Consider the following 27,537-nt stretch of genomic DNA (forward strand, 5'->3'; position numbering starts at 1 on the left):
GCTCGCCTGTCAATCACAAACACCAGGAAGCTGCGCAGCAACAGCGTTCGGGGGTCACTGGCCAGAACCCAGGGACCTTTGAGTTGTATGAGGTGGTCAGTCCCAGGGGGGCAGCTCAGGCATGGGTGAGCCAGTCTGTCATCACTCAGTCGCTTGCTTTTGGAATGATTAGCCTAGGCTCAGGTCAGAATCAGTTTTCTTGCAAGTCAACATGACTTAACACTTTGTGCAGGGGCAGAGCTCACAACCGGGGAGGGAGTGTGTGAATGGCATGTGGGTGGGGAGGTCAGGCTGTAACGCAGTGCTGTAAGACAATAGAACTGTGGATGCTAGAAATGATGCAAAAACAGAGATAGCCAGAGAAAATCAGCAAGGCCTGGCAGCATCTGTGGAGAGAGAGAAACAGAGTTGATGTTTTGAGTCCAGTGACCTTTCTTCAGAACTGGTCCAACAATGTTTTTGGCAGGTGTGTGTAGCCTAAGCTCACAAGTGGAGACTCCACCACGATCCGCCCTGTCCATTGATTATGAGTGGGTAGGAGGAAATGACTGTGAAAAATCAATCCTGCAGTTTCTCCACGGAAATCCCACATCATTACAATACTTTTAGTCTCCTTCTTCAGACAGGAAGGAAAATCACTTGCCTTAAATTCTGAGGTTCAGTGCAGTCCTCAGACCTGCTCACATTTTTGGGAGAGGTGGGGCACAGCTAGAAATCTGCTTAGCATCAATCCCTCCCATCTCCCTACCCACAGTGAGCAGGAAATAGGGAACAATTCTCTTATTTTGGTGGTTCAGTTAGGGGTGGGCAGTACTGGTCAGCAACACCCACATGCCACAAATGAACAAAGCAGGAATATCCAACCTGGAAGGTTTCAGGGAGATGTCAGAGGTAGGTTCTTTACACAAAATGGTGGGAGCATGGAATGCACTGCCAGCGGTGGTAGTAAAGTCAAATACATAAGGGACATTTAAGCAACTCTTGGATAAGCACATGAAAGATAATACAATAAAGGATATGTAGGTTAGTCTGATCTTAGACTAGGGTAAAAGACCTGCACAACATCGAGGGCCGAAGGGCCTGTACTGTTCTATGTTCTGAGTTGCTCCCAATGTATTCAAAAACCTTCATTAAATATGGCGACTAATGTACAGCACTCCGGATGTGGTGTCACCAGTGCTCTGCACGATCTCCATACCTTTATGCTCCTTTGTCCTTGTGATAATGGCATCTTTAGCTCTCCTAATCACTTGCTGTACCTTTTGTAATTAATACACAGTTCTGTAATATCTCACAATTTAAATAATAAGCTCCATCATTCTTCTTGGCAAATTGACATTTTTACATTTTCCCACACTATATTCCATTTGTGAGATCCTTGCCCATTCACCTAACCCATGTCTCTTTGCAGCCTCAGTGTCATCTTCACAAGTTACTTCCTTATCTAGCTTTGTGACATTGGCCAATTTAGCAGCCGTTCTCATGTTCCCTTCAAGTAATTTATACAAATTGTAAAAAATTGAGTCCACAGTACTAATCCCTGTGGCACATCTTGCCAATCAGAAAATGACTCATTTATGCCTCTTATTTCCTGTGAACTAGCTAATCTTCTATTCATGCCAATATGTACCCATACACCAATCAGCTTTTATTTTCAGTAATAACCATGGATGTAGAACGATTTCAAATGCATTCTGCAAATTTATATACAGTACATCCACTAATTCATGAAAAAGCTCCAATAATTCTTTTGTAATAAATGCCAATATGGCATTTACCTTTCAAAGTGCTTACTACACCTACATATTTGTTTTCAGTGACTATCAATATTTCCCAATCCCTTACCATTAAAGGAAAACTCTGCACTTGCATAACTTCATACTTATCCACACTGTATTCCATTAGCCTTGTTCATGCCCATTGAGTCACATTATCCAAATTGGTTTGAAGTTTCATTGCAACATCCTTACAACACAGTCCCAAGTATTTTTATGACAATGACAAACTTGGAAATATGAACACTTGGTTCCCACATCCAAATCATTGATACAGATTGTTAACAGCGGAAGCCAAGCACTGATTATATCCTGAATGACCTAATTATTCAAGTTTGGTTTTCCCTCTGTTTACTGATCCTTAATCCATGTCTACATATTACCCCCAATTCCATGTGCTTTTGTTTTTTAACCTCCTGAGACCAGAGCAGAAACCTTTCAAAAGTTCAGATATGCTAGTTTCCTCTTATCTGCTCTGCAAGTGCCATCATTGAAAAACCTTACCAGAGGTTTGTCAAATTTCTTGCATCTTCCTCCCTAAAGATAGACACAAAGTAATTATTTAGATTCTCTGTGATTTCCTGAATTGTCATAATGAGATAAATTGCTGTCTTTGCCAGCGCTACTCCAACATTGCTCTTTGCTAATTGTTTCCTTTTTACATAATATAGTCACATAATATAGTCAGTCTATTTTCAATTTTCTTGTTAGTTTATATTCATATTCCAATTTCATTTTCTTAATTGGTTTTTTTGGTCGTAGGTTTGGGCAAATTTCACAAACTAAGACCTATTGTTCATTGTGACTGTACTGTTAACTCACTGTTAATCTGTTAATCATGGTTGGTTCACTTTTTCTGTTCAGTTTTTGTGTCTTAAAAGAATTGTAGACATTTATTGCAAATCCCATATTACTTAAATATTAGAAACTGCCTGTGTCATACTTTTAATGTAGTTTCACATCCACCACAGTCAGCTTGCCCCCATGCCATCATAGTTTTCTTCATTTAGATTTAAGACCCTAATCTCAGACTAAACTACATTGAATTTTTCATCAAATTTGAAACTATCACATTGTGGTCACTCTTTCCTCAAGGAATTTTGCCAAGGGTTTACTTAGCCATTTCTCTTTGCATAATACTAGATCTGAAGTAGCCTACTCCCAAGTTAGTTCCTCAACACACTGATCCAGATAACCATCCTGTTCATTTCGGGAATTTATTTTTCACGGTCTTGGTGTTTATTGGATTTACCCAGACTTTAAGCACAATGAAGGCACAATGAAGAATTGATAGGTTGCCCTTGTTACCTGTAGCTCCATTTGATTTATACCAGATTCCACATTATCATTACTGTTTAATTACCTATAGACAAATCCTACCAATATTTGCTACCATTGCTGAGCTCCACCTGAATGGATTCTACAACTTGTTCTTCTGATCATTGATTCTCTCACTAATGTACCAAACCCAACCTTTATCATCAACACTGCTCCCTTCTTTTTTCCTTACCATCCTTAATGATTAGTATTAATTTCCAATCCTTGGTCACCGCGCAGTCACATTTGTTATGATAATTTATATCGTACCCATTTGCTTCAATCTGTGCCATTAATTCATGTACCTTATTACAAACAGTGATATTTTTGTGCCTTTTAACATTATTCCATATTTTGACTATTTGTTGGTGACATTTCATTGTGCTGCCTTCATCTTCTATTAATTTTCTACTTCCCTTTATCAGCTGAGTTTCTCTCACATCCAACTCCCTCACAGACTGCCATTCATCACACATACTAACTTACATTCATACAAATACTTTCATTCCAGTGTAACCATTCAAATGTGCACTATGAGAATGTATCACATAAGGCAAAAGCCCGATGAAGGGCTTTTGCCTGAAATATTGATTCTCCTGCTCTTCGGATGCTGCATGACCTGCTGTGCTTTTCCAGCACCACACTTAAGATAGAAAATCTCTCAACCTTTTTTGAAAAGCAGCAGTTCTCAAAGTATCCTGGAAAAGATCATAAAAGTTCATTCTCGGGATTAGGAGATTGCTGGTGGAACCAGTATTTATTGCCTATCCATTGTTGAGAAGATAGTGAGCTACTTTCTTGAACCACTGCAGTCCATTTGCTATTTATACACCCACAATGCCATCAGAGGGGGAATTTCAGGTTTTCACCCAGTGACTCTTCAATCAACAGTTAAAAGCTCTAGAACAGGTTATTAAGTTATTTTGCTGTTTGTGGGATTTGCTGTGCACTTTTTCAGTCCCATGCTTTCCCATACTGACGAACAGTGTCTACGCTTCACAAGTAACCTGCTGGTTTTGAACCATATTGTAGCATTTAAGGGTCATACAGACATAATATAAATGAATTTATTTTACCAGCTGAACTGAATATTACTTGAAAATATTTACTGTGCTATTTTCTTTTACAGAACTTGGAAATATATCACCGTTCCTTCACTATCGCTGGGTCTAAATCCTGGAATTCCCTCCCTAAAAGCATTGTGGTCAACCCACAGCAGGTGGACTGCAGTGGTTTAAGAAAGCAGCTCACCACCACCTTCTCAAGGACAACCAGGGAGAGGCAGTAAGTGCTGGCCCAGCCAGTGATACCCATATCCCATGAAGGAGTAAAAACAATAAGTTTTACAGGAAGTAGCAATAAAAAAAAAGGACACGTTTCTTTTGCTTATGCTCTGGTTGTACCTTTATTGTTACCTCATTCACTAAACAGTTCAGTAGTGCAGTTACACAGTTAGTTATCTGCATTACACGTCTATGCTATACAGCGAATGGATTATAATTAGTACAAATAAACGAAATATTTACATTTTTAAGTCTTTATACCTTAAGCTTGGTTCAACACATATTTACAAAATAAAAATTATGAACGTGTAGCCACCCTAACAAAATATAATAAATAATGTACAGTGTTGATGCACTCCTCAGAAGGGTCTGGCGTTGACAGGAAGCACTATAAATGATTCCCAACTAAAATGATCTTTAAACTACAATGGATTGTGGTTAACCAGCCACAACAGACAATATTAAAATTAGAAAAACACAGGTAAACTCCCGATTACCAGCACATTCAGTAAACCTACAAACAGCAGCTACGGTAGCTTTCCCTTTAATTGCACTCATTGTTTGAGGGAGACTGTATAACACATCAATTGATGTACAAGTTCTTCACATAATCAAACTTACAAAATAATTCAATCCCAGCATAAAACAACATATTGGTGTAGATTTGACAATTAGTTTTACCATTTTCAAATTAAGCAAAATGCTCTTTAAAAAATAACACTAATTTGCAGTAGTTTCGAAAAACAAATCCAATTGTTCAAATGTTGCAACTTTATTCTGAACTTTCTACCTTCCTTAAAAGGGTATACAGTCTCTCTCAAATAAAAGTGGTTCTATGTTTCATATCTCAATGTGCAGTATTGGTGAAAGGGCTCTTAAGCTAAGAAACAAAATACACAATGACCCACAGCAATTTTTACTCTTTTCCTAAACAATTACTTCTTAAACGGTGTGCAACTTACTGCAAACAATTCATACAAAATAAATAGTGCATTCATCATGCACCAGCTAAAAAGCTAGAAATGCGAGGGGAGTGTCGGGAGAATCTTTGCTTTGATGATGTATGTTGAACAAGTGAACAGATTACTGGCCTTGATGAAAACTGGGTTCACTGTGTCAGAGTTGGGAGAGGAATGGCAATAATAAAACATGTGTGCTTGCATTTACCAGATTTCAAACACATCAGTAATAAAGTAAAGAATGCCCGCTATGCCTGTTCTGTGGGTTCGAATTATTCAGGTGAACAGGTATTTGCAGATCCACCTGGATTTCTTATCACGAATGAAAGGCCAAGTGTTTTTGTTAAACATGCTCTGTCACAAGTGTCCTTTATTTGACAAGTCTGATTTACTGATGGGTTGACACATTTGGCTACCCAAATAATGTATTTGAAAGTCAGTCAGCAAAAAAAAAAATGTGCTTATAAAAATCTGAACACAATTTCTTTTAATTATACAGATGGCCAACTCACCAGGCAGAATCAACCTTACGTTTCATGTGATTTCATACATTAAGAACTGCTCAGCCTCCTGAAAAGGCTTTGAGATTTAAGAAAATTGTAGACTTTACTGCTCCTGTATTTTTAGTCTTAAATATTTTCATTAAAAAAGTGAATTAATTCAGTCATTGGATTACAATTTATATTTTAAATGAAACAATTACAAGCTTATACTAAATTGTACATAATATCCTATGGGAATTTTGTCTAATTTTGGTTTGGTATTAAAAGGTATACAGTGCTGCTTACATTTAGAAGTAGCTGGAAACATTATGTTAAAAGTGCAAGATGTGCAAATTTGGTATCCAGTGTGGAAAGTAAAGACATCGAGCTTATTTTCCACAGTATCCTTCATTCATAAGTTTATCTATCAACTTCATCCAAGAATGTGACTATCTTAACTACCCAATAGCCAGCTCACACAGTATTAATTTCAAATATCTTGAAATTAGTGGATTAAATGACTAGTCTTATTTTTCGGACACTGAAGCATTAGCTGGCTAAATGTATAGTGCATTCACTCCAATCAAATAAATACTTTTCATACTGTCCATGCTTTAGAGGTTGTCTGGCCTCTGGCATGATGCACCTCACCATGTGCTCTCACCATGATGCACCTCACCATGTGCTCTCACCATGATGCACCTCACCATGTGCTCTCACCATGATGCACTTCACCACGTGCTCTCACCATGATGCACCTCACCATGTGCTCTCAAGTTGGCTGACTTCAGGCACATACACGGTGGTTCTACATTTTAAACCTCCCTTACTGCAATACAATATACATTCACATTTAGAGCTACAGACCGCATCTTCAAACTTCATTACAATTGCCGATAATAAATAATGGGTTCTTCCGATATTGGAAGTCACGTTGTGACTCATGGAAAACCACCAACTTTTAATTTAGCTTCAGCTTTCATAGTTCAGAAATTTAAGTACAAAACTGATCCAAAGTTTTTTTTAGTAATGTTTAACTCCATTCACAGCACAAGATATAGCTGATTAGGTTTTTAGCAAAAATATTACACTGTATAGTCCATTAACAATAAAAGCCACGCAGCTGAAATAGTTAAATAATCTGCTGTAATGCGATTGCCTACATTATGCATACCATAACCCTATAGCCAAAAATGTTGGACCACTAACACTACAAACTAAAAATTTAGTCAGTCTTAGATACCTCCACTGTCATGTCAGTGCAGGCCATGACCTGGAGGTTTGCAAGCCTCAGACATGTCTCCATTCTTTTGCCTCCATTCTTTAATTTTTTTTAATTAAGCTAACACTTTTAAAATGCACAGAAAAATACAAACATATTAATCATCAATAGAAGAATCTATTTGATAAGTGTGGCTTGTTATTTGATTTCCCAGGTTTGTGGATGTATCTAATTCCACTCAATCCATATTGCAAAAGCATGCGATGAAATACAAGTTTATATACTCAAATTAGAAAAACCTCACATACAAATGGTATGCATTTACTTTAAAATCTGCAGCATGTTTCCATATTCCTTTCAAAAGCGCTTCAATCCTTTTATACAAATTCAATTTTAAAACTCTGGTGAAGACAGAGCAAGTGAAGTTGTGAATTTTGGAGATAGGATGTTCACAAATGATAGAAACTCTAGGTGCTGTAGCTTTCGTTTGTCTGATTTCAGTTGTTCAAAGCAAAGATTCGATATTTCCCCTTCTCATTTCATAGCACAGTTCCTTCGGCAATAAAACAAAATTGTAAACAGTACACTAATCAATTATTACCAGAGAAATTCTCACTTTTGATGTGCCAAGGCAGCTTACATTCTGGTAACTCCTGTTGTAAACAATTCAAGCATCAATATGTTTCTGTATACCATTAGATTATTAATGTCCCATGTTTCTTCACTTGACATTAGCACATAAACTAGCTTAAAGTTTCCTGGTAACCATCAGTGGGCAAACTGCAAGAATATCCAGTAGATAACCCCCATTAGGATCCCTTTTGATCAAGCTCTACTTCTGCAGCTCATGGTCAACAGTTATTGATAAGAAAAAGTGCATATATACTGTAAAAATAAATCTGCAGCAATGCTAATTTGCCTGTGCTGGTTTGCTAAATGTGATATAATTACTACTGCATGCGACCACGTAAGGTCTGTGTGCATTGTACAATTACACTTCATTTTTGTTTAGAATTATTGGAGAGTGTTTTCATGACACACATTAGAATGCAGCTACAATACATTCAAAGTACACGTTTCCTGTGCAGCAACATGAAAATAGCTAGAGGGAAAAACCCTACGACAAACAAAGCTCTTTGGAGATGCCCAGGGAAGCCTATATTATCCTGTTGGGCCAGATAGAACAGATGAAGGATAAGACTATTGACTGTTTTTCCTATTAACCAAGCCTGGCAAAATGCCAAATGATTGCCAATCATATCCTAAATGCTTTCAACTTTTTCTAATAAATAGTTTGCATGTCATCACATTCCATTGTGTTTTCCCTCCACAGAATCTAATCAACCTACAGTTATACAAATTTGTGCAATTTATTTTGGCTATCGGTTGACATCTTTAACTCAAAATTAATGAGAAATACTGACATGCAATTGTCTGTAAACGTGGTTGCGCTCAACTTGTGTATTATATACCTTGTTTGGTGGAAAGGATAATGCATTTGGCAAAGGATGTTTTAGCAGACACCTCTTAGGGATGCATCGGTGACAGTCAAGATACAAAATGGTTTGCAAAAACTGAAAATCATTCTAAAAATGTACAACTTCAGAGGAATAATGAGGAATGAAATCCTAGTCCCTTCGACCAAATTTATTCTTGGTTAATCGTAGAGACTGAAATACATTAGAGATGATCTCGTGATGAGACGTTGAGAGGACTGCCTTAACATCTGTACCTTAAATGCTGCATTTAATTCACTGGTACAGACAGGTGTGAATACTGGTCCACAACTTTAACAGAGTCCTATTTATCATTTGCTACTTTCTAAAATGCACCTTGTTTTGAAATAGCAACTTTAGCTGCAGAGTATCTGGTGGTTAGAGGCCAGCAATTAAAAGGGTCAGCAAGTGCCTGATTGTGACTTTAAGGATAAGTCTGCAAATTTATTTGTAATGCAAGTGGTCATATGCAAGAATACAGCATGGCGCAGGATTTGTAGAGTACTTTCAACTCTCCATCTGGCACAGCAGTGATGTGGAATTACTTGACCTTGGGTCAGTTATTCTGGGATACTGCTGCTGATTAATGATGATTATACTGTAAGGAACTATTTAGGCATCTCGTTCTATCACTTGGAAGTGAGGAACATGTGCATTGTTGGAAGTCCAGAAAGCAATTTGCGAAAGTCTGCTGTTATCTGCTTTGCACCAAGGTAAGGAGGAGCAACCTCGGGCAAATGTACCCCCCTGGATACGCATGCATGCAGAAAATAGATAGATAGGAAAGGAGGCAGGCCAACCATTGCAGTGTGTGCTTACAGCAGCAGCAAAGCCAGACTGTGGTCTTCCTGCTACTCATTACTTCACCAAACTGAGCGGGCTAGCTTTCAAGATTGGCTAGTTTTCCTACTAAGTAGTAGGACTGCACTTCCTCAGAGTGGGCTTCACCCTAGTGTCACCAATCCACAGTTAACAATCCAGGAAATTTCGCAACTGATGCAATCATCAAAAACGTCCCGTCTAAAACGACCTGGCAGCTGTGATGTTCTAGAATGCTGGAGATCACCACACGTAATATTCCAGAACACCGTATTCCTGAAGGTATTTAGGCTACTGCCTATCAGAGGAAGAGCCAAAACTGCTATTTTCCACTTTATCTTACAGCTACATACGCCAAGGGCCAGTTGCAATTACCCCATGGTTTGCAAATTAAAGGCTACAGTTTGACAGGAAACACAGACAAGGACATCCTACAGACACAAGAAGAAAGCAGAAATGGAACGTGTTGAGAATCATGCACACACTCAACTATTTTACAACATGCTACTACGAGATCTGGAATGGATGTAAAGAAAAAGCGATATTTTGTTAACTAGAAAAAAAAAGGTGCTTAGATAGAGTGTTAAGCCACGTGTACATGAGAAACCGTCAAGAATCACAAAAGGTTAAGAACAATTCTTCTACGTTTGAAAGGCAAGTCAGAATTGTTACTTCATTTCTTGCCTTTGGAGAAAGGATTTTTCTTTTACATCATTTGTTGCCCTGAACGTCTCCTAGCGAGTTTTGACCTAAAGAAAGCAAAAATAAAATTTATTGCAAGAGGCTTGTGATAGCATCAATTCGTATCATTATAAAAATTATATGCAGTAATAAACCACCCACCGTGCATCAAGGTAGCATTAGTAAACAAATACGGTAATAAGCCAAATATGTTTTATACAATGAACTGCACATGAAAAATTAAGCATGATATAATTAAGGATAGTTTTGTTTATTTTATTCTTTCATGGAATGAGAGAGATACTGACAAGTCCAGCATTTGTTTCCCATCCCTAGGTACTCTTGAACTTAATGGCTCACTCAGCTAGAGTCAACCATCTTGCTGTGGTCTGCAGTCACACAGAGGCCAGACAGGGAAAGGACATCAGATTTCTTTGCCGAGAAAAGACATTAGTGAACCAGATGGGGGTTTACAACAAATCAGTGATAACTTCACAATAGCATGACAGAGATCAACTTTATAATTCCTGATTTATTCATTGAATTTAAATTCCACCAGAATTAGCTTGGGTCTCTGGATGCTGAGCTTAGCAACAATTGCCACTGTCCTCCTAAATAAATAAAGATTCATCAATAAGGAGGTTCAAAATTCAGCATTGCTGAAAGAAAAGGCTTTCATTTTGCACTCTTCAAGTCAAGTGACAAGAAAGTCAAATTTTAAAGGAAGCAACAGTTCATACCATAGAAGGGCAGGGTGCTGGTTGGTTGGCAAGTCAACTCTGATCGGTCAAAATGTCACCATGGCAAATGCACCAGGAATCTACTAACCTTAGGTTTTTGTTTAATTCAAAAAACGCCAAAGACCTGCAATATTCTTGATTCTGCAGAGAACAGGTCCCTGCTCATGAACAAATACATTTCTTGATCAAACAGTTGGTTTTAAGGGAGGAAAGAAAGGAAGAGATTTGGAGAGATTTAGGGAGAGAGTTCCAAAGCAGTGCCTGGAAATCTGAAAGCAAGTGATCACACAAAAAAAAGTAAATGACATGGCTGAAAGAAATGACTGAAAAGTACTGCAATGGGACTTTAATCTCCCTTTAATCACAAAATCATATTTGTATATTTGGTGACATTAACTCGAATGTTTTTCCTGCAGCCTTGTCAACGTCAGCATCAGGATCAATGGCTGTCATGTCACACAGTGTAGAATAGAGAGAGAATTCAACTTTCCCTAATGTTATAATATTTTGTTTAATTTAAAAACATATTTTTCTAATCAACTTGTTCAGGGATGTTGCTCCACACCTCTGCCGTAGGTGGGACTTGAACCCAGGCCTCCCAGTCCACAGGTAGGGGCACTACCACTGCAATCCCCCCCACTAATTTTCTCACTTTGGACAGGGCACCTATGACTGCACTAAGTCATTAATCGCCCATCATCTTTCATATGGCTTCTCATGTAACTATCAATTTAATATCAATTTGTGGCAAATTGCAGAGTTCAACCGTGCCCACTAGAACCTGAGTTCAAGACTATTTCAATTTGACCGTTCAGAGCTAAATATCTCAGTATTGTCATCCATGTCTGATGCAAAAGGAAAACTTGCTGACTCAATGGAGTCCCACTTTGACTTGATGCCTGAAAATTCAAGAGTTGGGCATAAAAGTGAATGACCTTAGTGGAATATTATAATGAATACAGGCAAAATAGATAGCGCCTGTCTTTATATCGTTTTATTGCCCCCTTGTAGGAGACAGGCAGTCATAAACCTTGGACACCAGTGACCGGAACATTGGACATTTTGGTTTCATCTGTGCAGTCTCTCTCCCAGGGCAGTATCAGTGCTATTTCAGAAATTACATTTTGGAAATGAATAGTGGACATTAGGGGAAATAATGCAGTATAGTTAGAGATAAGCATTTACTTACAAACTGCCATTTTATAATTAATTTTTTAAAAGCCTCGTAAAGTATAGAAGTAGCATGTATACAATGGAGGGTTATGAATGTGAAGGGAAAAACAAATTGATTGCCCAGTGTATATTTTTAAATGAACTCCTGAGTATGGTTATAAATAGATCTAAATATAGAAAGATACTGAAGTGTAAAGAGGGCTTTTATTTTGAAATTGAACAAACCATGACCTTTAAAATATCCTTCAATATCTTTTCATTGCATTGTCAAAGAAAAATAGAGACTACAGCATGAGATAGCTGATCAAACATCAGTTGTGAATCAATTAAAACAGGAATTGTCACTACAACAAATTAAAACCACTCACTCCATCATACTTCATGACTAATGCATCAAAATCGTGGAACTCCCTCCCTCCCTCCTAACAGTCCTGGATCAGCTCAGAAAGATGGCTTTCCCTTATCTCTCAAGGGCAATAAATGGCACCCATACCTCATGACAATGCATTCTCTCTCATCACAGACACAGTCACTACTGCAATTTATTCTCTTTCGTGGAATGTAGGCCATACAAATAGCTTTGTTGTCATTTATAATTGGCCTTGAACTAAACAGCTTACTAGACCATTTCAGAGGGCTGTTAAGAGATAACTGCTTTGCTGTGGGTCTGGAGGCCTGACCAGGTAAGGACGATAGGTTTCCTTTCCAAAAGGAAATTCGTGATCCAGTTATGATCTTACAATAATGATTGCTTCAGGGCCATCACTGAGACAAGCATTCAATCCCAGAATTAGTATCAGAATTGTAATCCCATCAGCTACTGTGGTGGGTTTGAACCTGGGTCCCCAGTTGTCTGGGTTTCTGCATTACCAGTCCAGTAACATGACCACTATAACACCACCCTCATATATCAAGATTACCAATACAGAAAAGCTGGTTATTAATTTGACTTGATTAAACTGCCTCCCAAAGTATTGTTTCCCAATTAAATTGAAAATGTATTCACTTGATTTGCTTCTAATGACGAGATAGTCTAAATATCCTATTTTATCTAAGCATGAGAATGAGGGTAATTTCTACTGAAAAGTAAGTGAATAGTTTACCTGATTGAACCAGCTAACAGTGGATTGAAAGCATACAACCAGTCGTACATATCTTTGTCGTTGCTTGCTTGCAGAAGTATTCCGCGATGTTTTGTGCACACTGCAAACGTGTTCGATGTCTGCACAGCACAAACAAACAAAAAAATTATTTACTGGGGCTCTTGAAGCCAAAGTTTGTAGCTTCTTTCACTTTTAACGATTTCAGAAGATTGTTACAACGTGACCCTCCCCCATAATAACTAATAGTGTATTTTCACTGTTAATTCTGACTGTTTTGATTTCTCTGCAGAACGTGCTGCATTTTTAGCAAGGTGTAGTCCCATAGGCAAGAGTCCCCTCAACCAAGTGGCTAATCTTTATGGGTCTGGATGATTTGATTCTGGAAGTATAAGAAGCTGGCCCTGTTCTCATCTGACATCGATGCAAATGCTCTTCCCAGCATGTGTTACAGGGTAGCAATCTAAATTTGGCCCCCCCACACCACAGACTGTTGGCACCATAGCCAAGATCAACTAAATCAGACCTGAGAAAGGGTCAATCCAAAGACTCCCTATCTGTATGCTCGTTACATTTTTACGTGTCTTTACAAACAGAGGCTTGGAGGAAGTATTCAAGTAGTTTTACTTGAAATGTCTTGCATAGCTGTAGAATCTAAACACTTTATGGTTGTAAAGTGAGATTAAGGAAGAAGAAATGGAACATGAGGATCACTGGATTACCAGAGTTCGTGAGTAGGGTCTCTCAGAAATCTAGCAGCCAGTATTCTCTCAGAATTAATTCTGAACTCCTGGTGAAGGTTTACCAGACTGAGTCCTGGGATAGTAAGACTGATGTCTGGAGACAGACTGGATTGGTTGGGACTACATTCACTGGTGTTAAGAAGAATGAAGGCCGACATCAAAGAAACCTATAAAACTCTAACAGGACGAGCAGGAAGCATGTTCCTGTGTGTGTGTGTGTGTGTGTGTGTGTGTGTGTTGGGGGTGGGGTCACAGTCGAAGGATAGGGGGTAGGCCATTTATTACTGAGATGAGGAGAAATATCTTCACCCAAAGAGTGGGCAGCCTGTGGAATTTTCTGCCACAGAAAGTGATTCAGGCCAAAATATTGAAATTTCTTAAGGAAGAGACAGATATAGTCCTTAGGGATAAAGGGATCGAAGGGCATGGGGAGACAGGGAAACTGGGACTGAGTTGGATGATTGGCCATGATTGTATTGAATGGCAGAGCAGGTTCGAAGGGCTGAATCGCCTACTCCTGCTCCTAGGTTTTGATATTCAATCCTCGGTGTGGCTTGTGGATCTTAACGATGTGAGCTTCCCAATAATTGATTGGAAACATTACGTCATAACAAATGCCTTGTTCTTTGCTGGTGAAAATGTACATAAGCAATATAACAATTTACTGACCTTTAACATAGCCTGTTGATCCTCACTGTACTCCACCTGGGCTGTAGACAAATTAAGAATGCCTCTTTCCACAGGGTCCTTATCACTATTGTAGATAAACACATATGGACGACGGATAGCAACGTAATGCTTCACCCAAGAATTAGACTGTGGTTCCATGAAATGCAGATATCCTTTCTTCGACACCACGGGACTACAGCATATCAGAAGAATCACAGACACATTTACAAAGTGCTTGTAACTTGGAATAGGTTGGAGTAAATAAACTGGAGAATCTCACCAGACGCTCTTACCCAGTCCTGATCTCCTCAATGTCAGGAAGCAGGTTCAGAAATTCATTCTTCCCCGCTCTGGCAAGGTATGACGTTTCGACTCGAGAAACCATGGAGAAGCCGTCAAATTCCACACACGGACTAGAAGATCTCGAGTTGGCCTCTGGAGTCCTGAAATACAAACACAGTCTCAGGTTACATAGGAGCAAGAAATACAACTAGGAAGTGCTGGAGGAACTCAGCAGATCACTCAGCACATGTGGAGAGAGAAACATGTGTCCGGTAGGAACTCCATGGAAGCAAGGCCTGAAATGCTCAACTAAACAAGTCCCCATGGTATTGTGGAGCTTGACTGTTACATATTGTGGGAAACAGAGTCTGGGATAGCCATGCAAGAATGCAAGTTCTTCACAAGGTGGTGAATCAACAAAAACGGCACTGAATCAGAATCATTGGCACTTTATTATCGAGGAGATAGTGAGGACTGCAGATGCTGGAGAGTCAGAGTCGATAAAGTGTGTTGCTGGGAAAAGGTACAGCAGGTCAGGCAGCATCTGAGGAGCAAGAAAGTTGAAGCTTTGGGCACGATCCTTCATCAGGACTTAGTTATCTCTCAAGTCTTCACTACTGAAGATTTTGTTACAAATAAGTCAGAATAGATGACAAAAACAATGTAGGGATCTAAGTTGAGATGAAGACAAGTGGTCCAATTAGGTTTTACATCTGTGTGTTAGGTGGCCCTGGAATGTTGATATCTCCAGCAACACAATGAGGCTTAATTCATCAACTTTCAAGATGATTTGGAATGGCTGATAGCCCATGATTTGACAAGCTATGTATCCAGACAGAAATGAGTCAAAGAGAGGTTCAGGCACTGAGGATAGAAAACTGGATTCTGCTGCTCATTAGAAACAACAGGATATAACAAATAGGCTGTGCTTTTGAACTGTCATGTGACCAAGGTGCTCTTTTCTTTGAATGTAAGCCAAACCACCAAAGTAGCAAACTGAATTTACAGTGACACAGGGAGCTGTTTACAGGGAAAGAGGAGAAAAGAAAACCCACTAGGAACTTGGAAAGTCAGATTTCAGTTCTTCCACCAATGGTTCTGAAATTAACTTCATTAATTTCAACCCAACTCTGTATGGTGCAGGAGACACAGTACAAAATTGCTTACAGCCATACAGTGGGAAGATGCACGTCGGTGCAGGGGGGGATATTTGAGTTTGAGATTAATGCACATTGTTGCAGGGTTTTCTCTTCCATGCTTTTTGTTTTCCTTCTCTTTGTCAGTATCAGTCATACCATTCAACAAGGGTGAAACTAGTCCATTTTTCACTGTGGGTTACCTTCAAAGTTGATTAGCATTAAAAATATCAATTTTTTTTGTAGACTTACTTCTGATCAACGGAGTTACACCGGGAGTCTGCGAGCGATGGACAGGTGGAGGAAGGAGTGAGCGTGGTGCTGCTGAAACTGGATACAGAAGCATCGCGGCCAATCGGAGAGTTTACATCTGAAAGCTGAAACAAGCAGCATTTAGAAATCCCTGTCTGACTACACCAATACAAGAACAAACTCAGCTTAACTTGCCTTGAAACAATTTAAGATCTCAAAGTAATATTACGTGTGGTATATCACAATACACAACTATTTCAGAGAAATTAAAACTTCAAGAATTGATGGGTTTTTTAAATGATCGCAAAGTACGAGGATTGGTTTGCAGAATGACAAGAATTTACAATCCTCAAAATTACATTTGCTTTCTCCTCAGTGACCAAAGAATATTCTTGGAAAATAATATATTGGCAAACCAATATTCCTAACTACAGATGCATCAAGAAACCTGACACCTAATGCACCTGTAAAAAGGCAGAAGTCACATGACATCAGGTTATAGTCCAACAGGTTTAGTTGAAATCACAAGCTTTCACAGTGCTGCTCCTACATCAGGTGGTGTCAGGGAAATGTAGAAGCAGGGAAATAGCATTTCCAGGTCTTCACTTAGTACTTATCTCAATGACACAACACTGGACAATCCCTACAGTTTGGGAGCAGGCCATTCAACCCATCGAGTCCACACCAACTTTCCAAAGAGCATCCCACCTAGACCCATCCCTGCCTACCCTATCCCTGTAATCCTGCATTTCCCATGACTAACCCATTTAAGCCTGCAAATCCCGAGACACTGAGCAATTTGATTTGCACATCTTTGGACTGAGAGGGGAAACTGAAGCACCCAGAGGAAATCCATGCAGATACAGAGAATGTCTGTGCAGAGTTTGCACAGTCACCAGAGAGCAGAATTGAACCTGGATCTCTGGCGCTGTGAGGCAGCAGCAGCAACGCTAACCACTGAGCCACGGTGAGGCTGCTCCATATCGAATGTAAATAACTTGTGGTCTATCAAAGATCAACATAAACTGTTCTGTAGCATTTTCAGGATGTCAGTCATAGTTAGGTATGCTTGTATTTACCTTGCTGTCACTGATGCTGCTGCAGACTTGATTGAATTCTTTATTAAAGGTATGCATTAGAAGTCGCAAGCACTGAAACAAAAAAGATTATTGCACATTAAGGTCATTACAACCAGGCAGGAATTAGATCATAGAGTCAGAGCTGTACAGCACAGAAACAGATCCTTCAGTCCAACTCATCCGTGCCGACCAGATTTCATAAATTAGTCTAGTCCCATTTGCCAGCACGGGAGGTCAATATTGGGAAGCATGTTAGACAAAAGTGCTGAAGTACGAGATATATTTGCTTTGGATTACTAATTTAGCTTCTGCAAATTTGCATGAGGGATAAAGCAGTAGCTACGCAGATTCTTTCAGTTGCAATGGGATTCACTTTCCGAAAAACATTATCCCCAAGACCAGCTAGGTTGAATAGATCCACAATGTGTGTTCCTAGAAAGAGAAACTGGGAGAATTGGCAGACAAGCTCAAGAGGAAATGGTAAGAACATTCTGATGTGAAAGCCTCCCCTACCTGCACAAAGAGCCTGAGAAAAGCAGCTACATAAGCAGAACCAATAATACCTTCCAAAAAAAAAAGGAACTGGGCACAGATTTTGAAAAGGAAGCTTTTGTCGGGCCACTAGAAATGAAATGGTTGAACTAATGGGACAACTTTTCTTTCAAAGGCACTGGCATTATGGGCCAAATGGTCCCCTCATGTTCGATTCAACGATTGACAGAAAAACATTGTAATGGAGGAGGGCAGGTAGTGCTCTACTTGATGTTTCATCACCTCTTTATTTGGACCATAAATCCAAAAGAAATTCACAAACTCTCTTAAGTATAAAGATCTTGCTAATTGCTCCATTTTGCACATTTTTTTTGCAATAAACCAAGTTTGAACGTTTCATTTAAAACAACAAAAAAGTGTTTTATTGTTATCATATGTAGCAAAAACAAAAACATCACTCGCTCTCAGGATTGCACCAAGAGTCACTGTAACTAGGCACTGCAGGATGTACCAGAATAACCAGACTGATTGTCTTTTTAGCTTCCTGGGTCAATGAGGATGTGTTTGCCCACTGTCCTCTGCTTCCCTACAAATTAGATTAGATTAGATTACTTACAGTGTGGAAACAGGCCCTTCGGCCCAACAAGTCCACACCGCCCCGCCGAAGCGCAATCCACCCATACCCCTACATTTACCCCTTACCTAACACTATGGGCAATTTTAGTATGGCCAATTCACCTGACCTGCACATCTTTGGACTGTGGGAGGAAACCGGAGCACCCAGAGGAAACCCACGCAGACACGGGGAGAACATGCAAACTCCACACAGTCAGTCGCCTGAGGCGGGAATTGAACCCCGGTCTCTGGCGTTGTGAGGCAGCAGTGCTAACCACTGTGCCACCGTGCCGCCCAAATAGTAAGGCAAACTTATGAACATGCTGTGTGGGGAACCATGACTGTGAATCTACACAAAAAAAAAATTTCGGAATATTTTGGGAGAGGGCTAAGGGAATCAATAAAATGCTGGCATTTAATTCACAATCGATCACTTCTGAGCAGAAAGAAATGGTCACTGCAGTCGAAATAAATGCAGAGGCCATTCAATTTCAATTGAATAAAACTCTCTTGAAGAGAAGCAGACAAACAAGATTTCTTCTAAAGGTAACTTCCACTAAAATAAAGTTCCAAGTTCTGGATGTAGGTTTGCTCGCTGAGCAGGAAGGTTAGTTTTCTGACGTTTGGTCACCATACTAGGTAACATCAGTGAGCCTCTGGCTTCATCCAGAAACCCACTGAAGATGTTACCTAGTAAGGTAACGAAACATCTGAAAATGAACCTTCCAGTTCAGCGAGCAAACCGATATCTAGAACCTCAACCTGAACTACAAATCTTCTCAAAATTCACTAGTTCCAAGTTTGTTCTCTAGATCAAGTACCCAGACTTATACCGAAGTTGTAAACCAAAGCATCAATCTTTTTTGACTTTGCACAACGAACACTCATTCTTTAACCACCAAACGTAGATCACACAATGAGTGACTCCTGTCAGCTCTGCAATACCTTGGTTGCCAGCTCCTTCTCTCGATCGACAAGGCTCTGGATGTCAGCAGAGTCGTACCCACTGCTCTCGCTGGGCGTGACAGCGCTCTCAAATGTGGTGGTCGATATCTGTGAGGAAATGCTGGTGGAGGTGCTGAGCGTACCACTACTCATACTCGGCGAGATGGAATCGCAGAGAGACTTAGAAGTCGTCTCGCCCAGTTTCTCACGCAGCAGCAGGAGATGGCGCGTCCGCTCAACCTTGGGAAGAACACAACAGGTCACACAACTGAACGCAAATGAAAGGAAAGACGCATAATGCTGAGAAACACCTGTGCTCATCTGTCACAAGGCAAGATTTCCAGGGTGACAGGAAAAGGCAGGGGGTGGCACTAGCTGAGAAGTTCCTGCAGATAGTCAGAACAGTCATGGCAGGCAGAATGGCCTTGTTCTATGCTATAACATTCCAGTGAATCTTTGTCTCTTAGAGGAAAATTTTATAAAACAATATACATGGGAAGTAAAAGAAATAAATCTCAAGTGGTGAACAATCCACACCAAAGTTGGCAAAATCAGGTGTAAAATCATGAATAAGAAAGATATTCCCATTAGCAGAGGGTACAATAACCAGTGACATAGATTTAGTTAATTGTAGCAAGATTGGAGAGTAAGTTGTTTTCCACCCAGAGAGTTAAAACAAAGAAAATTTGCAGCCCAGGAACAGGCCCTTCGGCCCTCCAAGCCTGAGTTGAGGGGTCTGCAAGGACAGTAATAGCGGAAACCTTCATCACATTTAAAAAGCACTTGGCAATGTACAGCAAACTTTTTATTAACCAGCACCTATGGGACCAAGGGTGATCAAATATTCAGTTCATCAAGAGGTCCATATAAGCAATGTTAAAACACTCACTAAGCAATAGAAACACAACACAAGGGATGTACACATTACAGTTATATTTTATTTATAGCGTGAATCACTTAAATAATAACTTAAATGAAACTTACTGGCAGAGATCCTTTTTACTCACATTCTCCACTCAGGATAACACGACAATACATTAGACACCTGGTGTTTTCAGGTGCATAATTTTTGCCAGTTTACACAAAGTTTGCAGTACTGTGAGGTGTTAGCTAGGACCAAGAGCTGCCCTGCTGCATGAACACAATGGGCAAGTGGCCTCCTTGAGTGCCAAAACCTTTCTATTTTTTTTTTTAAAAAGCATCTAACTAACTTAATGGAATAACAATTGCCATGAGTCTTATTAAACAGGTTCCTCAGTACATATGGGAATGTCAATCCCAAACCTAAGATATTTTCCCATTCCACCTGATGTTATGACACACCTCTGGGGCAGGCAGGACATGAAACCAGACCCCCCTGGCTCAGAGATACGGCCACTCTCACTGAACCAAAAGAGCCCTAAAAAAAAAACTCCTAGCCTAATGCTCCAAGCAAAAATATACTGGAGCTGTGCTGGCATTAAATGGCATCATCGACCCAATCATTTACAGGAAAGGCTTCAGGACTCAAGCATTGCTGGTTCATTTCCAGTGTTGCCTACCAAACAAAGGAGAGACTGAGAAAGGGATACAGGGATTGAAGCAGCTAGCTTCACTGTTTATGTTACAGATAAGGAGGGAGTGAAAGAACTGTCTTTACTGGTGTGGAGAAAATTCCTAATAGGGTCTAGTACTTAATTGCACCTGCTTTTAACATCTTCAAAGACAGTTTTTAAATAAACATTTAGTATGGAGTAGCCAGATAGCTGAAATGTGTGAAGCATTACCACAATCAAAGAGCAAAACAGTACTTTAACAATTATCTTTACCTTTGGTTCCAACACACACACACACACACAATAATTACTTGAAAGAAATAAACTTATCATCTACTGAATTCCAAAGTAGGGCTCAAGGAGAGGGAACAAATATCTTCTTTCAGGTCACTGCTGCAAACTAAAATAACTTCAAAATGTAATCTGCTTTAGCGCTGGGAGCTGGAGCAGAGTGGGCTGGAGGCCTGGCACAGGTGGTCAGTGGCGTGGGAGGTTGGTCAGACCATGTTTGGAAGCCCCTGCACTGTGCCACTGCAATGTGCCGTTTATCTGCAATTTGTTTATCTGACTGTAATTGTTTACCCTCTTAACCCAATGTCTTATATTATGAATCACTGTAAGGTGATGCATCTTGTCCTTTTCATTCCTCTTTATGTATCTAAGGGTCGTACCTCGATACTTTATAACTAAGATGGTGCCATAAGAGGCACATTGTAAACGTTTCACTGTACCCCTATACTTGAGCACATGTGACAATAAAGGATATTCTATCCCATTCGAGGTCACCTAGAAACCGGTTCTGTGAAAGACATCACCCTGCAATGATAGCTAGGGTTTTCTTCCCGCTGATATTCCCTGGCCAGCTGAGAGTTTTCAGTATTTTCCGTTGGTTTTCCAGTATCCAGTGTTCCCTTTTGTTTACCTCAAGCAAGAGATCCAGTTTTTCCAGTTCCCACTGGTGTTCGAGGATGAGGCTGTCCCCACGGGGTCTCCAACCTGCTAGATTCTCTTCCCCTCGTACGTAGGCAACAGAAGTGTCCAAAATCTTTCTCCTCCTTCTTTGCATTCCTGGAGAAGAAGGAGAAAGTATTACTCCACCTATGTTAAAAACTGTTCAGGTTGCACAAACGCGACCATAATTCTAATAAACTTATTTTCACCTGCACAGACATGGAGGGACAAGAATTGAAACAGAGTTCGCCAATGGTGTTTTCTGATCATATTTTTCCAATCCATTAGGCAGCACCGTTGCTCAGTGGTTAGCACTGCTGCCTCAGAGCACCAGGGACCCGGGTTCAATTCCAGCCTCGGGCGACTGTCTGTGCAGAGTTTGTACAGGTTTCCTCCGGGTGCTCCGATTTCCTCTCAGCCCAAAGATGTGCAGGTTAGGTGGATTGGCCATGCTAAATTGCCTGTAGTGTTCAGGGATGTGCAGGCTAGGTGGATTAACCATTGGAAAATGCAGGGTTATGGGGATAGGATAGGGTTGGGTCTTGGTGGGGTGCTTTTCTAAGGGTTGAAGTGGACTCAATGGGCTGAATGGCCTGCTTCTATACTATAGGGATTGTATGTGGAGCAGGGATATTTGTGGATAACTAACTCTGCCTACTATGGAGAATTGTCATTTCATTTTCATGAGCAAAGTGCAGTACCGAATTTGCAGAACAGAAACAGTGCTGCTTCATAAGAGCACATAAAATAGCAGAAGTAGACAATGTGGCCCCTCAAGCCTGTTCCACCTATCAATAAGATCATAGTTGTTCAGTCTGGTTTTGAATTTTATTCGTATTTACCCAATAACTCCCGAGTCCTCTGTCTAACGTATCTATCCAGCTCTGACTTAAACATAGTCAATGACCCCCTACGTCCACCAGCTGCTGACTGTGTTCATGTTCCATGTAAGCCTCCTCATAACCTAATTTACAACAATCCCTATCAATAGCCATTTCTCTCCCCCTCACATTTTTATCCAGGTTCCCCTCAAATATATCCACGGCCAGAAACACATTTAGTGAAATACTGCAGGCAACACAGATCTTTCTATGTCATGCCAATGTCTAAGTAGGTTACCTTTGGACTTTCTAATTGTAATGTGCACCCATTCTCCAAATGAAAGGCTGCTGGAATGTACATTAATAAGCAGGAGGCTGGAAGAACACAGCAAGCCAGGCAGCATCAGGAGGGGCAGAACTCAACGTTTCGGGTGTAACCCATCGTCAGGATGGCAGAATGAATTGGTGCCATGATCAAACTAAAGCAGACCCAAAGTTCAAGCATACACCAGTGACTGAAATGATGTTGAAAGGCTAGCTAAACCTTTCCAAATAAATACAAACAGATTAACTTAAAGAAAGAGCTTATCGTTATCTAAATTTTTTAAAAATTCAATTCACCAAATGCAAGCCAATAAATACCAATTAAAACAAAAACGCTGACCCATAAAAAGAGTGAGAAAAAGTGCAGATTCAGAAATGCTGGGACCTGGAACTTGCGCACTAAGTAATTGATGTTGCAAATAAATTGAGATGTTAAACAGGAATGGCAATGATAGAGAGAATCGTGAGCCCGTGAAGTTAGCGCTGATTGTTGTTGTGCATTTTGATGCCATGTATATCTTCATGTAGGGGACAAGACTATTTCCTGAGTCGGGGAGAGATTGAATCATTACGTTCAATGTTTTTTAATATAGGGAAGGTGTGCTTCTCCAGATTTGATTTAAATTGTCTGAGGAATATGGAGAGGAATTTTACACGCTGCTCATTCCTTCACTGGATGAGAATTTATTTATGTGCGTGTGCCTCTCCCAGGAATTACATGATTGCACAGCGAAAAAAAGTGTATTGCTTTGATGGTCCTGCCACGGCCAACTCTGTATCTCACCCTGTGTATCAATTCAACGAAGACATTATGAGCAAGGTGGACAATGGGAACCCAATGGATGTAGTGTACCTAGATTTTCAAAAGGCCTTCAACAAGGTGCCACACAAGACACTGCTGCATAAGATAAGGATGCATGGCATTATGGGTAAAGTATTAGCATGGATAGAGGATTGGTTGACTAACAGGAAGCAAAGAGTGGGGATAAATGAGTGATATTCTGGCTGACAATCAGTGACTCGTGGTTTGTCTCAGGGATCACGACTTTGGAGTTGGGGACCACGTGTAGCGTGTCAAAGTTTGCAGATGACACAAAAATGAGTGGCAGAGCAAAGTGTGCAGAGGGCTGTGAAATTTGCAGAAGAACATAGATACATTGAGTGGGCGGGCAAAGGTCTGGCAGATGGAATACAATGTGAAGTCATCCATTTTGTTAGAAGTAACAGTAATGGTAAAAAGTTGCAGCATGTGCTATGCAGAGGGACGTGGGTGTCCTTGGCAACAAACCACAAAAGGTTGGTTTGCAGGTTCAACAAGTAATTAGGAAGGCAAATGGAATTTTGTCCTTCATTGCTAAAGGGATTGAGTTTAGAAGCAGGGAGGTTATGTTGTAGCTGTACAGGGTGCTCGTGAGGCCACACCTGGAATACGGTGTACAGTTTTGGTCTCCTTACTTGAATGTATGTACTGGCACTGGACAGGGTGTAGACTGGGTTCACTAGGTTGATTCCAGAGTTGAGGCAGTTATCTTATGAAGAGAGATTGAGTAGATTGGGATTATATTCATTGGAATTTCGAAGAGTGAGGGGGGAATCTTATAGAAACATATAAAATTATGAAGGGAGTGGACAAGATAGAAGTAGAGAGGATGTTTCCACTGGCAGGTGAAACTGGGACAAGAGGGCAAAGCCTCAAGATTAGAGGGAGCAGATTTAGGACTGAATAGAGAAGGAATTTCTTCACCCAGAGGGTTGTTAATCTATAAAATTCCTTACCCAGGGAAGTAGTTGATTCTACTTCATTAAGCATTTTTAAAGCTAAGGTAGATTTTTTTTTAACAATAAAGGAATTAAGGGATACAGTGAGTGGCGGCTAAGTGGCTCTCAGTCCATGAAAAGATCAGCCGTGATCTTATCGAATGGTGGAGCAGGCTCGAAGGGCCGGACGGCCTACTCCTGCTCCTAGTCCTTATGTTCCACAGATGCTGTCAGACCTGCTCAGTTTCCTCTGCACTTTCTGCTTTCATTTCACAACGATATAATTTTGTCATCCACAATAAAACTTAAATATTTCAAGAACTTGAGTCGTCACTCGAGGTAGAAAATCAATAATTCAATTAACAATTATTTTTCCTGGACACTCGGTAGACTATAATAGACGCCAGCTACGTTCCTAGCAGCCTACTTTTCATCCAGCCCAGCTTGTGTTTGTCAATCAATCAGCTACAGACCACCGAGAGGATGAATGGAGACAGCAAGAGAATGACAGGCTGAGTAACCTCCTTGTGCTCTCTGTATTTCCCTGTTCTGCCTAGTCACTAGAATGATACAAATCAATCTTTTTTTAAAAAAAGCCAAAGAAAATATAAATGTTAAGCAATAAACCAATATTCCAAATTTCTCATTGGTCTTTTGCATTTAAGAATCAAGTTCTTAAGGGACCTTAGTGGTGCAGGGGTAGCATTCCTATTTCTGGGCCAGAAAGTCTTACATGGGATGTTCTTTGGAGGGTCAGTGTACACTCGATGAGCTGAACAGCCTGCTTCCACACTGTAGGGAATTCTCGGATCTGTTACCCAGGAGGACCATAGGGCTGCTCTCTCATTCACTCATCACAGATTTAGTAGATTTAGATGAATATTTGAAAAGCCACAGCACTCAATTGTACAGGCCAACTGCTGGGAAATCAGATTAGTGTAGATAGGTATCGGATCGCCAATGCAGACACAATAAGCTGAAAGGCCTGAGTGCTGCAATATTCTAAGACTAGATGATGTATTACATTATAGATTTACAATGAAATCTTTATAAATCTCTCAAAGTCTTTTTCTGGTTAATTTGACACATTAATATGGGTGTGTAAAACAACCTACTGTGCCCTGCACCAAAATCAATTAAGTGCTTTGATATTTCTAAAAATTGTAACGAGATGACACTCGTGATGCACATCATGATGATTTGAAGTCAATCTTTTGTGAATAACCACAGGTCAATATAATTCCTGAAAATATATTTCAAAGGAGATCATATTTCCTGAATTGATTTTCTCCCTAATATGCTGCTCTGTGATATAATGTGTTCACAATTCCCTGTGGAAAGTAACTGGGGTAGAGAACAAAGTTCATCCGATGAAAAGAGGCACTAGTTGCAAATATACTCAAACTAAGGCAATACAGGAATCTTGCTTAATTCTATTTCAACTGCAAAAAATGTACAGGAAAATCTCTCCAGACTTCTAATAATAGTGTGAGAAAGCACATACTATGCCATTAAAGGTATGTCATCTATACTGTCATGGTACATCTGTTCTTTCAGCACAGCTGAGGTTCAGGGATAAGGCAGGAAGTCATTTTATTGATCAAATGGATTTAATTGGCTTTGATATTTTGAGATGCCTGTGTGAGGCTGTCACTGTGGCAGGTGTCCTGCTGGCTTGAAGGAAATTAAATCCAGGGAGCCATAAACAGCAGCTAAGTACCCTGACGGGTTACATGGAAGTGATATCAATTTGAAACAAAATTCTATTACAATGTCAATGCTCCCCATTCAACGACTGCCGTAATTCTGAGAAAGTGAATTTAAATCCCATCAGAGCAGTGTGAGAAATTGAATTCAGCTTGGGAAAAAAAATTCAGGTAACAAACAACAAGCTGGTGATTAGTAAGTTTGCAAATGACACCAAAATTGGAGGTGTCGTGGACAGCGAAAAAGGTTATCTCAGATTACAACGGGACCTTGATCAGATGGGCCAATGGGCTGAGAAGTGGCAGATGGAGTTTAATTCAGAAAATGTGTGGTGCTGCATTTTGGGAAAGCAATTCTTAGCAGGACTTATACACTTAATGGTAAGGTCCTGGGGAGTGTTGCTGAACAAAGAGACCTTGGAGTGCTCGTGGAGGAGGAATGTGGTATGCTTTCATTTATTGGTCAGAGTATTGAATACAGGAGTTGGGAGGTCACATTGCAGCTGTACAGGACATTGGTTAGGCCACTTTTGGAATATCATGTGCAATTCTGGACTCCTTCCTATCGGAAAGATGTTGTGAAACTTGAAAGGGTTCAGAAAAGATTTACAAGAGTGTTGCCAGGGTTGGAGGATTTGAGCTATGGGAGAGGGTGAATAGGTTGGGGCTGTTTTACCTGGGGCAACGAAGGCTGAGGGGTGACCTCAGAGGTTTATAAAATCATGAGGGGCATGGATAGGACAAATAGACAAGGTCTTTTTCCTGGGGTGGGGGAGTCCCGAATTTGAGGGCACAGGTTTAGGGTGAGAGGGGAAGATATAAAAGGGACCTAAGGGGCAACCTTTTCACGCAGTGTGTGGGACATGTATGGAATGAGCTACCAGAGGAAGTGGTGGAGGCTGGTACAATTGCAACATTTAAAAGGCATCTGGATGGGTACATGAATAGGAAGGGTTTACAGGGATATGGGCCAAGTGCTGGCAAACGGGACTAGATTAGATTGGGATAACTGGTCAGCATGCAAGAGTTGGACCGAAGGGTCTGTTTCTGTGCTGGTGCAGCTCTTTGACTCTAATGGTCATCAGGGAAGGAGACAGGGGCTTGACAATGTAAGTTGACGTGCATGACTTCAGCAACACTGTGATTGACTCTGAAATAGTCCAGTAACCCGAGTGGTGGTAC

General features: G+C 40.3%; 1 protein-coding gene across 27 annotated transcripts in view; it reads right to left on the bottom strand.

The window, feature by feature from the left end:
* Nucleotides 1-4,472: 4,472 nt before the first annotated feature.
* The window catches only part of kif1b (kinesin family member 1B), a 216,768-nt gene continuing 193,703 nt past the window's right edge, over nucleotides 4,473-27,537 (bottom strand). For 26 of the 27 annotated variants that reach the window (XM_043676220.2, XM_043676210.2, XM_043676215.2 and 23 more), the window contains 8 exons: nucleotides 21,718-21,863; nucleotides 19,261-19,500; nucleotides 17,209-17,280; nucleotides 16,130-16,254; nucleotides 14,753-14,902; nucleotides 14,460-14,652; nucleotides 13,051-13,169; nucleotides 4,473-10,102 (listed from right to left, as the gene is read on the bottom strand). In XM_043676220.2, coding sequence (XP_043532155.2) covers nucleotides 10,060-10,102; nucleotides 13,051-13,169; nucleotides 14,460-14,652; nucleotides 14,753-14,902; nucleotides 16,130-16,254; nucleotides 17,209-17,280; nucleotides 19,261-19,500; nucleotides 21,718-21,863 — 1,088 coding nt within the window. In that variant the 3' untranslated portion in view covers nucleotides 4,473-10,059. The remainder of the gene's footprint in view (nucleotides 10,103-13,050; nucleotides 13,170-14,459; nucleotides 14,653-14,752; nucleotides 14,903-16,129; nucleotides 16,255-17,208; nucleotides 17,281-19,260; nucleotides 19,501-21,717; nucleotides 21,864-27,537) is intronic. The other variant, XR_015753427.1, reaches the window with a different exon arrangement.

This window comes from Chiloscyllium plagiosum, unplaced genomic scaffold (assembly GCF_037043375.1).
Source record: "Chiloscyllium plagiosum isolate Xiang-an unplaced genomic scaffold, Cpla_swu_hap1 HiC_scaffold_37, whole genome shotgun sequence".
In the NCBI taxonomy this organism is placed as follows: domain Eukaryota; kingdom Metazoa; phylum Chordata; class Chondrichthyes; order Orectolobiformes; family Hemiscylliidae; genus Chiloscyllium; species Chiloscyllium plagiosum.